This window comes from Nicotiana tomentosiformis, chromosome 2 (assembly GCF_000390325.3).
Source record: "Nicotiana tomentosiformis chromosome 2, ASM39032v3, whole genome shotgun sequence".
Classification (NCBI taxonomy): domain Eukaryota; kingdom Viridiplantae; phylum Streptophyta; class Magnoliopsida; order Solanales; family Solanaceae; genus Nicotiana; species Nicotiana tomentosiformis.
In genome coordinates this window covers 3342493-3355456 of record NC_090813.1, presented here as the reverse complement: position 1 = coordinate 3355456, position 12964 = coordinate 3342493, and the positions used below count along the sequence as shown (strand labels likewise).

Below are 12964 nucleotides of genomic sequence, written 5' to 3'. Positions count from 1 at the left end.
AGGCTTCGACCTCCATCATTTAGCGGTGCTGAGTCAGAAGATGCTCAGGGTTTTCTAGATAAGTGCAGTGGATGCTTCGGACAGTAGGTATTCTGGAGACCAGTGGGGTCTCGTTCAGTACTTTTTAGTTTTCTGGGGCTGCCTTCAGATGGTGGGAGGCTTATGAGAGGCGCAAGTCAGTCAGTGCAGTACCACTTACATGGTAGGAGTTATCTATTCTCTTTTCAGAGAAGTTCGTGCCGCAGCCTCGTAGGGAGGAGCTGCGCAGACAATTTGAGCAGCTTCAGCAGGATGGCATGTTTGTGACCCAGTACGAGATGAGGTTTTCTAAGTTGGATCGTCACGCAGTTTGGTTGGTTCTCACTAATAGGGAGAGGATTATAAGGTTTATTGATGGCCTCACGTATCAGCTGCGATTGCTTATGACAAGGGAGAGGGTATTTGGTGCCACTTTTGACGAGGTGGTTGACATTGCTCGGCAGATAGAGGTGGTCCATAGCCATGAGTGTGGTGAAAGAGAGGCCAAGAGGCCTCGAGGGTGGTACCTTCTGGGGGCAGTCCTACCACAACAGGGGTCGCCCTTATAGGCCCGCTCAGATGACTCGTCGAGCTCATCGTGGTGCATCATCTAGCCACGATTCTTACAGTGCTCACTCATGCCAGTCTTCATTCAGTGCACTACCAGTGCAGAGTTCTCATCATGCCTCGTCCGCTCAGGCTTCTACAGGTAATTTCTCAGGTTATTAGGAGCAGCAGTTCCGTCAGAGGAGGGGTTGTTTCGAGTGCGAGGAATTTGTTCATTTCAAGAGAGATTGTCCTAGGCTGTTGAGTGGGGCTCCACAACAGAGTTCTCAGCCGACGGCACCAACACTAGTAGTTACACCACCTGCCTAGCCAGCTCGGGTGGGGCTCAGCCAGTTAGGGGTCGCCCAAGAAGGGGAGGCCGATCAAGTGTCTGTCAGGCCCGATTTTATGCTTTTCCTGCCAGGCCACATATCGTTGCTTCAGATGTGGTGATCACATGTATTGTCTCAGTGTGCCACAAGGAAGCTTCTATATTATTTGACCCTGGTTCTACTTATTCGTATGTATCATCGTACTTTACTCATTATCTAGATATGCTCCGTGAGTCCTTAGTTTCACTTATTTGTGTATCTACGCCGGTGGGTGATACTATTATTGTGGACCGTGTGTATCGGTCATGTGTGGTAACAATTGGGGGACTGGAGACTATAGTTGATCTCTTATTACTTAGTATGATAGATTTCGATGTAATCTTGGGTATGGATTGGTTATCTCCATGTCATGCTATTCTGGACTGTCACGCAAAAACCGTACCGGTAGTGCAAGACTTTCCGGAGGTATTTCCTGTAGACCTGTCGGGTATGCCACCCAATAGGGATATTGATTTCGGTATTGACTTGGTGCCGGACACTCAGCCCATTTCTATTCCTCTATACCGTATGGCACCAGCTGAGTTGAAAGAATTAAAAGAGCAACTACAGCAACTTCTTGATAAGAGGTTTATTAGGCCTAGTGTGTCGCCTTGGGGTGCACCGGTTCTATTTATGAAAAATAAAGATGGTACTATACGGATGTGCATCGACTACAGGCAGTTGAAAAAAGTTACAATCAAGAACAAATATCCTTTGTCGCGTATTGATGATTCATTTTACCAGCTTCAGTGGGCGAAGGTATTCTCCAAAATTGATTTGAGATTCGGGTATCACCAGTTACAAATTCGGGATTCGGATATTCTAAAGATGACATTCAGGACTCGTTATGGTCACTATGAATTTCTCGTGATGTCTTTTGGGTTGACCAACGCCCTAGCAATATTTATGCACTTGATGAATAGTATATTCCAATCATATCTTGATTCATTTGTTGTAGTATTTATTGATGATATCCTGGTGTACTCACATAGCCAGAAGGAGCATGCACAACACTTGGGTATTGTATTACAGAGGCTGAGAGAGGAGAGACTTTATGCCAAATTCTCTAAGTGTGAGTTCTGGCTTAGTTCAGTGGCATTCTTGGGACACATAGTGTCCAGTGAAGGAATTAAGGTATATCCGAAGAAGATAGAGACAGTTCAGAGTTGGCCCAGGCCATCTTCAGCTGAGATTCGAAGTTTCTCGGCTTGGCCGGTTATTATCGTCGCTTTGTGGAGGGTTTCTCGTCTATTGCATCGCCTTTGACTAAATTGACCTAGAAAGGTGCCCCGTTCAGGTGGTCGAATGAGTGTGAAGAGAGCTTTCAGAAGCTCAAGACAGCTTTGACTACAGCCCCAGTATTGATGTTGCCTACAGGTTCAGGGTCTTATACTTTGTATTGTGATGCATCGCGTATTGGTCTCGGTGGAGTGCTGATGCAAGATGGTATGGTGATTGCCTATGCGTCCAGACAGTTAAAGGTACATGAGAAGAATTATCCGGTCCACGACCTTGAGTTAGCAACTATTGTTCATGCCTTGAAGATTTGGCGACATTATTTGTACAGTGTCCATTGTGAGGTTTATATCGATCACCGAAGTCTACAACATCTGTTTAAACAGAAGGATCTTAATTTGCGGCAGCGGAGGTGGTTGGAATTGCTTAAGGATTATGATATCACCATTCTTTATCATCCCGGAAAGGCCAATATGGTGGCCGATGCCTCGAGTCGTAAGGCGGAGAGTTTGGGCAGCTTAGCATACTTACCGGTAGCAGAGAGGCCTTTAGACTTGGATGTTCAGGCCTTGGCCAACCAGTTTGTCAGATTGGATATTTTCGAGCCGAGCCAAGTTTTGGCTTGTGTGGTTTCTCAGTCTTCTCTTTATGATCGTATCAGAGAACGTCAGTATCTGTTTGTCCTTAAGGACACGGTTCAACACGGTGATTCTAAGGAAGTCACTATTGGGGATGACGGTGTATTACGAATGCAGGGCAGGCTATGTGTGCCAAATGTAGATGGTTTGCCTGAGTTGATTTTCCAGAAGGCTCACAGTTCTCGGTACTCCATCCAGGTGCCGCGAAGATGTATCAGGATTTGAGGCAGCACTATTGGTGGAGGCGAATGAAGAAAGATATAGTTTGGTTTGTATCTTTATGTTTAAATTGTCAACAGGTGAAGTACGAGCATCAGAGACCGGGCGGATTGCTTCAGAGACTTGAAATTCCGGAGTTGAAGTGGGAGCGTATCACCATGGACTTCGTAGTTGGACTCCCACAGACTTTGAGGAAGTTAGATGTTGTTTGGGTGATTGGAGATCGGTTGACCAAGTCTGCCCATTTCATTCCAGTTGGTACTACTTATTCGTCGGAGCGGTTGGCTGAGATTTATATCCGCGAGATTGTTCGCCTACACGGAGTGCCAATGTCCATCATTTCGGATCGGGGCACGCAATTTACATCATAGTTTTGGAGAGCAGTGCAGCGAAAATTAGGTACACAGGTTCAGTTGAGTACAACATTTCACCCTCAGACGGACGGACAGTCCGAGCGCACTATTCAGATATTGGAGGATATGCTACGCGCAGGTGTAATTGATTTTGGGGGTTCTTGGGATCAATTTCTGCCACTCGCAAAGTTTGCTTACAATAATAGCTACCAATCAAGCATTCAGATGGCTCCATATGAGGCTTTATATGGGAGACGGTGTCGGTCTCTGGTGGGTTGGTTTGAGCCGGGTGAGGCTAGGCTATTGGGTACCGATTTGTTTCAGGATGCTTTGGAGAAGGTTAAATTGATTCAGGAGCGGCTTCGCACGGCACAGTCTAGACATAAGAGTTATGCCGACAGGAGGGTCCGTGATATCGCTTACATGGTTGGAGATAAGGTTCTGCTCAAGGTTTCACCCACGAAGGGTGTGTTGAGGTTCTGGAAGAAGGGCAAGTTGAGCCCTCAGTATATTATGCCTTTTGAAGTACTTAAGAAGAATGGAGATGTGGCTTATAAACTGGCATTTCCGCCTAGTCTATTGGGTATTCATCTAGTGTTTCATGTATCTATGCTCCGGAAGTATGTCGGAGATCCGTCTCATGTTTGTATTTAAGCACAGTGCAGTTGGACGGTAATTTGACTTATGATGTGGAGCCGATGGCCATTTTAGATCGGCAGATTCGAAAGTTGAGATCAAAGAACATAGCTTCAGTGAAAGTGCAGTGGAGAGAAAAGCCAGTCAGAGAAGCTACCTGGAAAATTGAGCGGGAGATGCGGAGCAAATATCCACATATATTTGAGGCTCTAGATATGATTCTAAACTCGTTCGAGGACAAACGTTTGTTTAAGAGGGGGAGAATGTAACGATCCGGCTGGTCGTTTTGAGTATTACAATCTCGTTCCCCCATTTACTGCTCAATTTATGCCTTACTGTTGTTATGTGACTTGCCGGGGTAATTGGTGCGGGTCCGGTAAGGTTTTGGAATGAATTGGAACACTTAGTTCCAAGGTTTAAAGCTTAAGTTGAAATAGTTTACCGAATGTTGACTATGTGTAAACGATCCCGAAATAGAGTTTTGATAATTCCATTAGCTCCGTATGGTGATTTTGGATTTCAGAGCGTGTCCGAAAAATTATTGAAAGTCCGTAGTTAAATTAGGCTTGAAACGGCTAAAATAGAAATTTAAGTTTGGAAATTTGACTAGGGAGTTGACTTTTTGATATCGAGGTCAGAATCCGATTCTGGAAATTGAAATAGGTCTGTTATGTCATTTATGACTTGTGTGCAAAATTGGAAGTCAATCGGACTTGATTTGATAGGTTTCGGCATTGAATGTAGAAGTTAAAAATTCTTAGTTTCATTAGGCTTGAATTGGGGTATGATTCATGATTTTAGCGTTGTTTGATGTGATTTGAGGTTTTGACTAAGTTCCTATAATTTGTATTGACTGAATCAAATTATTTGTGACTAGATTCGAGACGTTTGGAGGCCGATTCGCGAGGCAAGGGCATAACAGAATAAAGAATTTCATGGTTTGAGGTAAGTAACAATTCTAAATTTGGTTCTAAGGGTATGAAACTCCGGATTATGTATTATGTGATCGGTTTTGAGGTGACGCACATGCTAGGTGACGGGCATATGGGTGTGCACCATAGAAATTGTGACTCGATCAAATTCCATGGAATCGTGTAGTTGAATAATCTGTTGTTATCTATACATTCTCCATGTAGTAGAGAAATTGAACCACAAATCATATTCAGATTATGTGTTGGCACTGTCGGGACCCACAGAGGTCGTGTACATATTCAATTATCTGCTAAATTATTATTTTGTACTCGGTCACGGTTTACTTATTTATTTTATCTCAGTCTCTATTGTTCCTTGTGGATACATTATATCATTTCTGTTGGGGCTGATTTTCATGATTACAGAGAGCCCGAGAAATTGGAGAGATTTATGACTGAGTGACACCGAGGGCCTGATTGTGAGAAATTATACTATAGCACGTGAGTTGTCCGTGCAGCACGCGAGTTGTCCGTGCGGATCCAGATATTATAATATAGCACATGAGTTGTCCGTACAGCACGTGAGTTGTCCGTGCGGATTATAGCGCTTGGGCTGAAGGAGCCCCTCCGGAATCTGTACACACCCCCAGTGAGCGCAAGTACCTACTGAGTGCGAGTGTCGAGTGTTGAGCGAGTGGAAGGACTGAGTGAATGTTGTTCTAAGAGGATGCATTGATTTCATTATTGTTGTACTTCTGTTATCATATATCACTGTTTTAGAAATTTCTGAGAGATATTATCTCCTGTTTCAGTCGAACTTGATATGAAATTACTGTTTGGGCCTTAATTGTTAAACTTGCAAGCATGTCTACTTTCTTACGTTGTAAATTATTATAATTGGACTTAGCTGTGAAGCTCGTCACTACTTTCAGTTCTTTATTTAGTATTATTACTTGCTGAATTGGTTGTACTCATACTACACCTTGCACCTCGTGTGCAGATCCAGGTGCTTCCAGATACGGCGATTGTTAGATCTTAGAGTGTTATCAGTTTTAGACTACCAAGTTAGCTGTTTGGCGTCCGCTGACCTTGACTCTCTCCCTTTCAATTATTGTACTGTTCTATATTTTCAGACAGTGTTTTTATCAGTCACACTTTGTTATCATTTAGATGCTCATGTACTCGGTGACACCGGGTTTTGGGAATGTATTTTTATGTCAGTAATTCGTGAGATTTTCTATGAAATTCAAATATTATGTTTTCAAACTTAAAAGAAATTGTGGTTTATTTAGGTTGTCGGCTTGCCTAGTATTGAGATAGGCGCCATCACGACAGGTTAGGATTTTGGGTCGTGACATCCCTTATCTAGGATAGAGTAATCTTTGAGTAAGGAGTCCTCTTCCTTATCACTTATGCAATCTTTTCGTTCAGAAGATATCAGATATAACCACTTAATCTTATCTCCTTCACGTGCATGCTTTGTGCTTGAATCTGCCCGTATTTGTGTACACTGTATATGAACCTGGTTCATGCTTGAGTTCCTTTGTTAATCATCAAAACAATCTTCACTAGGCCAACATAGAGCATTGCCACCTTCATAGCATCTTCATTAGATTTAGGCGTTTTATTAAGAAAATAATGCTTAAGACATTTCTTAGCAAGAGAAGAGTGATCCACACAATATTTTTCAATTAAATGATTTTTCTTTCCCTTAGACCAAGTAGGGCACTTTACATCCCCAGTACATTTTTATCCGGTCACACAAGCAAACTGAGATAAATTAAAGTATGGCTTAACTTCATTGACAAGAAACTACATTTCATCCTCAGTTTCTTTTTGAACTTCCATTATCAACAAAGAATATATCAGTTGGGATTGTAATCTATTCCAGGCAAATCCAGCAAATACCCAAAATAAGTTGATTTAAAAAGCTCTACTTGTGTTGTTGATAATCTTCTTTTGACTCACTAACAATGTTAAAATTGAAAACAAATACCTAGTTTCAACTTACCATTTGTATTACGCTGCATTTAAAAAGAAACATACATAAGTATATCACATAATATCCAAATGAACAAATTTACCAGTATCTTCTGTTTTCCAATAAGCTAAGCATGCATGTCTGTTAGAGGAACTAGCTCTTACAAAGTAAAAACGAACATACATAAAATTTAGAATACATAAAAAAAAATATATTTGAAACGGATTTGGCATGTTTCTTATGACTAATACCAGATTCAGAGACCTTTTTCTTTTTTTTAGGCGCCGAATCAGTTTGAGAACCATCCATTTCTCGTTCAGTATTTGAATTAAAAATTTAAGCACAGATAATAAATATTCAAATAATTTTAACAATAATCAATTATTAACTTTTAATTTCCACCACCAAATAAGAATTTCAAACTTTAAATGTTAAAGCGAAAAATGGGAATATTTTGCTACGGCCAGTCACCATTCTCTCCTGCTACGAACAAAATCCCTAGATTCCTTTCAACAGAGGAATTTCAATTTATCTTTCTTTGGAAGCTAAAGTTTCTAATTTCTTTTTCTCTTACCTTGTTGTGCATTAACTACTCAAGTGTTAATCTTTTCATTGTATTCTTAACAACCTTCTAACTTGTTCTATAGAACAAGACAAAGAGATGACATTTTTGCGTTTGAATTTTCATCGACTAATGCTTTCCATCCTTGAAAAGCATAAGAATTTATTGATTAATATTTATCTATTCAAATGTTTGCATGTATACGTGTAGCCATAATCATGTGTAAGAGTACTGTTGATTCTGATATCATATTTCAGTGGAGATCCTGGGTTGTAGTTTTGTATCATTAATCCTGTGGCTAGAACTCTAACTCCCGATGTAGTTCCCCTGATGGTAGTAGGTAATTTACACCAGAAAAAGAGAATCTGTTTCTAGTTTCTAAATGAGGTTTTGGAGAGTGAAATTTGATACAACGCCATAATTAATTTAGGGATCTCATAATTCAATTGATAACAAGCAAGTACAGAAGTTACAATTCAAGAGTTGAATTAAGTGGAGATGTCATTGTCTCTATAATACATTGAAGTCAGCTGAGAAGTTCAGTGGAATAAATTTAGAGTAAGTTGCAAGTCAACTGAATTAAGTGCATATAAGCTAAATATTGGAAATATTCTGCTTTGATAGATTTATGAATTTAATTGTATGACTCCATGGGATAAAACAAGCTGGTAATGTGGTACTCAGTGAGGGAATCTTCAAAATCCAGACTTTCTAACATTAAAGCACCTGTAGTACCTTATTTATTTTTACTGATCAATAGGAAGTCATTGATTTTTTCAATGTGGATTTGCAATTTTGTATGTTGAATTTGGGGATTCAACTTTTGAAGCATGGTAATTTTGCTGGCATACGATATGTACAAATTTTTGGGATGCACACTGTTTTATTTGTACTCTTTTTCGATACATCAGGGTTAACTATATTAAGGAGATGGTCTATTTGAGGTCCACCTGAAAATCAAGGTTTCATAATCTTACACTCTAATTGGGCTTCTTCATGATTTTTTTGGTAGAAAAAAGTGCTGACTGTCCTGACTTATTTAGTCACAGATGAAAGCAATTATACAGCAAACAGTTGACAGTATAACTTGTATTTCGATCCACGACTTGGTAAGTTCACATATATAGTAGCTCTTTTATTATTCTTTTTGTTTGACATATCTCATCTATTTTAATTGATTTTGTGTCACAGACGTGATTGAGCAAGATGCTTTAAATGAGATATCTTGTCTGCAAGTTCTGAAGATACTGATCACCAAAGTTGATTCAGAAATTTCTGAGCTTGAAGATGATATACTGATGCTCCTGAGCCAATTGGCCTGTATCGATGAGAAACGGTCTGGTATGTGCTTTGCTGCATTAAATAAAAAGATTGATTGATCACCTGGAAAGTTTGCCAAGGGCCTTGAAGAATGAGAATGAGCAGGTTTGCCTTTTGGAATTATCACATGCAGAGCTTATGGTCATTACAAGTGCATATAATGTTTTCAACATGTCAAGTTCTTGAAGCAAAAAAAAAATATACTATCATTGGTTTTGCAATTAGTGAAAGATGAAGTTGTTGTATATAGACTTTTTTTGGCCTTGAACAAATGGAACTCCATTATGTCCTTTTCAGGTTGTACATTAAAGTAGAAACTTTGTTGTGTCTTCTTCTTTCAGTGGTTTTAGGTAACTGAGTGCTTGAACCTATAGCCAGACATACTATTTTGACATAACTTTTAATTTTAATCTACAGCCTGAAGAACCTGGTGTCGGAAGTTCAAAACCTGCCTAAAGAATGACTTAACAAATTGGAAGCAATCAACAATCACATTTCAGAGGATATGAAGACTGTAAAATTCAAGGATAGTTTCACTATCCAGGCCAATAATTCAGTCTTGGCATATCAAGTTCAAGTGAGAAATCATCAAAAAACAGTACGTTGATTAGCTGTCTCCCTTGTTCCATTTTAAATTTTTAGATGCCGGGATGTTTATTCATATAGCAGACTTCAGAAATGCAATAGAAAAGACAAGTGAAACCACCAACATAATATGGGCACTAAAAGTGTCTACCAAACCTCTCTTTTTACTTCTTCTCCTCTTGTCTTTGCTCTAAACTACTCGACACAATAAAACCATTACAGAAATAAAAAGTGCCTTATTTTATTTGTGTCAAACACAAATCCATACCATGTTCACGAAAGACCAACTTAGCTAGGATGACGATTGACTAAATAATCCACAAATAGTTGTCTTTTTTCGGGATAGAGAATGAAGCTACAAGTAGAGAAATTGGAAGCTTGACATTTAACTAGTGTTGTTCCATTTCTTGTAGCCAGGAACCCATTTTGGACACATGGGACTGAAGTATCTGGACACGACCCTAGAGTTCAATAGCTCAATAAGGGGTGCATATTTGACACAACGGGGTGTCTTGTATTGGTTCATGGAAGCACCTAAGCTACTGCAGTAGTCCATGAGCTTGTCAAAAGTTCCAATTTCCACCACCCTAATTTCTAGAGGCCCGATGGATGCATTAGACGCACGGCCCTCGCGGTAGAAGTAGTTAAGAGATTCTTCAATTGTGAGGCAGCAATCTTCAAAGACTGAAGGAGGAACTGGGGTAGAGTCATTCGCATTCAGCTCCCAGAATATGACATAGTGGCTTGGAATGGTGGTAATATCGACATAGCTGGTGTACTCGGTTACCTGAGAATCAAATGGCATCAGATCGCCCACTGCATTTTTCACTGCGTTTTGTAGCTCAACTTCATTAGTGAAGTCAGCGCCAATGCTCAAGATTACATTTTCCCGGCATAGGAAGTTGAATCGAGGCGCGTTGTTCTTGTATCCAGCAACCCGAAGCACATCACCGACTCTATATCTGTAGAGTCCTGAAATGGCATAAATTCAAGCAAAGCTAAGCATCAGCAGACGGCATGTTTAACTTATAAATGGGAAAAAAATGTGCCAAGAGATTTTTATTTAGCATTTGAAAATACCAGAATATGTGGTAACAACAAGCTCGTACTCCTGGCCAATCTCGACATCAGCCAAATCAACCAATTGTTGTTGTTCTTTCTCATTAAGCGACTTGGGCATGGAGATAGAATCAATGACTCCACTATTTCCGTGATATGGTAAGAACTCAAAATAGCACATGGTGGGAATAAGGGTGTAAGAGACTTCACTGGGCTTACAAAAAGGGTTCAAGTTGATTCCAAAGTGGCATTCTGAGGAACCATACAAAGTACTGATAAGAGGGAGGCTATTGCTGTAATAATCAAGTATCGGTATATATTGTGACATGGATCCAGTCAAAATAGCATCCACATACTTGGTATTAGGCCACAACCTAGTGATGATTCCTTGCCATGAGTCTTTGCTGCATTCAGCCTCAATGAAATCAGCTAATTTTGGGTCAGGTTTGAGGATTTCCATCACTGCTTCTCTCACTGAAGGATCTGTAATTTGGGTGTTAATGGTTCCGTTTCGGATATCGTTACAAAGTAGAGACCAATGCTTCTCCAAGAAACGGATGCCACGAATGAAGCCGGTTGCAAAAAGCGAGCCAACACGGAGGACTTCTTGGTTTTGGCAGAGGCCACAGAGCATTTGCGAGTACATACTTTGGTAAGAGTCTTGGCAAAGAATGGTTGCCGTTGGACTAGTGAATTTCCTGCAGGGGTATCCGCAGTTGATATAAGGACTCTTGTAAAAACTAGTTGTAAAAAAGCGTGCTAGTAATCCTCCTGGGGTCTTCTGTTCAGAACTTATGAACATGAAATACATTCCTTTACCCTTTCCAAAATCTGGAGCCACTTGGCTCATCACAGACATCAGAAGTTTTAGAAGCTGTAATCTCCTCCCAAGCGCTGCCTCTGTTGATGGTATCAATTTGCTCTCCCCTCCAGACGTGCCAGAACTGCATGCAGTACATCAAAACTTTCCCTTTAGCAAAAAATAATTAAGAGCAACATGCCTGTATTGTTGAAGACATAATTAACTACTAAATAGAAGTGTGTTTTTCCTAATACAGATAAGTTTTCACTTTCTATTCGGGAAAAAGAAAAGAAAGGAGGAGAACCTTGACAATAATTCAGAGATGGGTTGGGAGCAGAGAATAGGAGATTTATCACCATAGGCTATACGTTTGATATCAGGCTGAATATCTTCATAAGTGATGACAGGTACGAGTTTCTTGAATGTCTCTCTATCAGTGCTGCCATTGAGATTATAGCGTTGCAAGTACTCAACATGTGCATTCTGGGAGAGGATTTCAGCAAGAACTCTGCATTGGACCTCATCAACATTGCTAGTCACCTCTTCAATGAACTCAAGATTCTTCTTGTAGTCCTCCACCATTATTGTGGCCTTTGGTGCCTCATTAGCTACACTTCTTTCCATAATTGTGAAAAACTTGTAAAGTACTATATTAGTAATTTGTACACACAAGGTGAAGAAAATGAATATTTGACTGCTGTATCAAGTGGGACTTTATATTAAGGAAGTTTTGGGGTTTTCCAGTACTAGTTCTAAATAAAATATACCCATGTCTCTCTCTCATTTTGTCAATTTGTTTTAGGTAGTTGAAACTTCAAAACGTTTAGCACCTCGCTTTCATACCATGTACAGTACTACTACAATAAAGAAATTGCTTTGAATCCAGATCTCTATCTTTGAAATGTCATAACATTTAATCAATTACACAGAGCAGCTCAGTTTGGATTATTAAATCTGAATTGATTCGTTAAGTTTTATTATTAAATGATTGTTTGACTAATAATAGTTATTATGTTAATATGTGATCCTTGTCTGTATTAACGTTTTACCTACCACATAACATGTTGCTAACACGTGTCTTAACAAAACAGAAGCAATAGACAATCACAGCTCAAAGGATATCAGGACTGTAGAATTCAAGGATGGTTTCACTATCTAGGCCAATAAATAATTCAGTCTTGGCATCTCAATCATCAAAAAACAGTAAGCTTATTAGCTGTCTACCTTGTTCCATTTTAAATTTTCAGATGCCGAGTTGTTTATTCATATAGCAGACTTCAGAAATGAAATAGAAAATACAAGTGGAACCACCAACATGCTAAAACATCTTAGCTTGAAGATATAGTCATTTAACCATGTCTGACCCCTAGGTGGATTTAAAGATAGAGGTTCCACCTTTGATTTGATGTTTAAAAGCCAAGATGATATTCAGGGACCAGCCCTATCTTCTTTCAAACTAAAATTAAACTTAAACAACCGTATTCGAGTAAATTTCATGGGTGGTCTTCAACTTTGTGTTCGTTACCCAAAAGTCATTTTTCTTTCTTTTGTTATGTAAAAGTCGTTCAACTTTATGTTCATTACCCAAAAGTCATTTTTTTTTCTTTTGTTACACAAATTATTTTACTATCCTCTAGTTATCACAATAATCATTTTGACCAGATTTTACAAATTATTCACCTGAAAAGTCTATATGCCCTTGACATTACAAGTCATCTCCTTTATGT

General features: G+C 39.6%; 1 protein-coding gene and 2 long non-coding RNA genes across 5 annotated transcripts; 1 reads left to right on the top strand and 2 right to left on the bottom strand.

The window, feature by feature from the left end:
• Positions 1 to 7436: 7436 nt before the first annotated feature.
• Positions 7437 to 8370, bottom strand: LOC138906353 (uncharacterized). The gene is made up of 2 exons (XR_011413615.1): positions 8323 to 8370; positions 7437 to 8220 (listed from the first exon to the last, which is right to left on the bottom strand). It is a non-coding gene; the product is annotated as an uncharacterized lncRNA (long non-coding RNA).
• On the top strand, positions 8215 to 9897 carry LOC104105170 (uncharacterized). Of its 3 annotated transcripts, none has more exons than XR_001971012.3 (5): positions 8215 to 8433; positions 8521 to 8580; positions 8663 to 8896; positions 9209 to 9389; positions 9790 to 9897. It is a non-coding gene; the product is annotated as an uncharacterized lncRNA (long non-coding RNA). The 3 variants fall into 3 exon arrangements; XR_688299.4 differs by having other exon boundaries at positions 8515 to 8580; XR_011413614.1 differs by having other exon boundaries at positions 8215 to 8580.
• On the bottom strand, positions 9503 to 11970 carry LOC104105171 (indole-3-acetic acid-amido synthetase GH3.6-like). Its single transcript, XM_009613427.4, has 3 exons — positions 11542 to 11970; positions 10457 to 11379; positions 9503 to 10348 (listed from the first exon to the last, which is right to left on the bottom strand). Exons 1-3 carry the CDS (start codon positions 11859 to 11861, stop codon positions 9762 to 9764), a joined length of 1830 nt encoding a protein of 609 aa, XP_009611722.1. The 5' UTR covers positions 11862 to 11970; the 3' UTR covers positions 9503 to 9761.
• Positions 11971 to 12964: the final 994 nt, after the last annotated feature.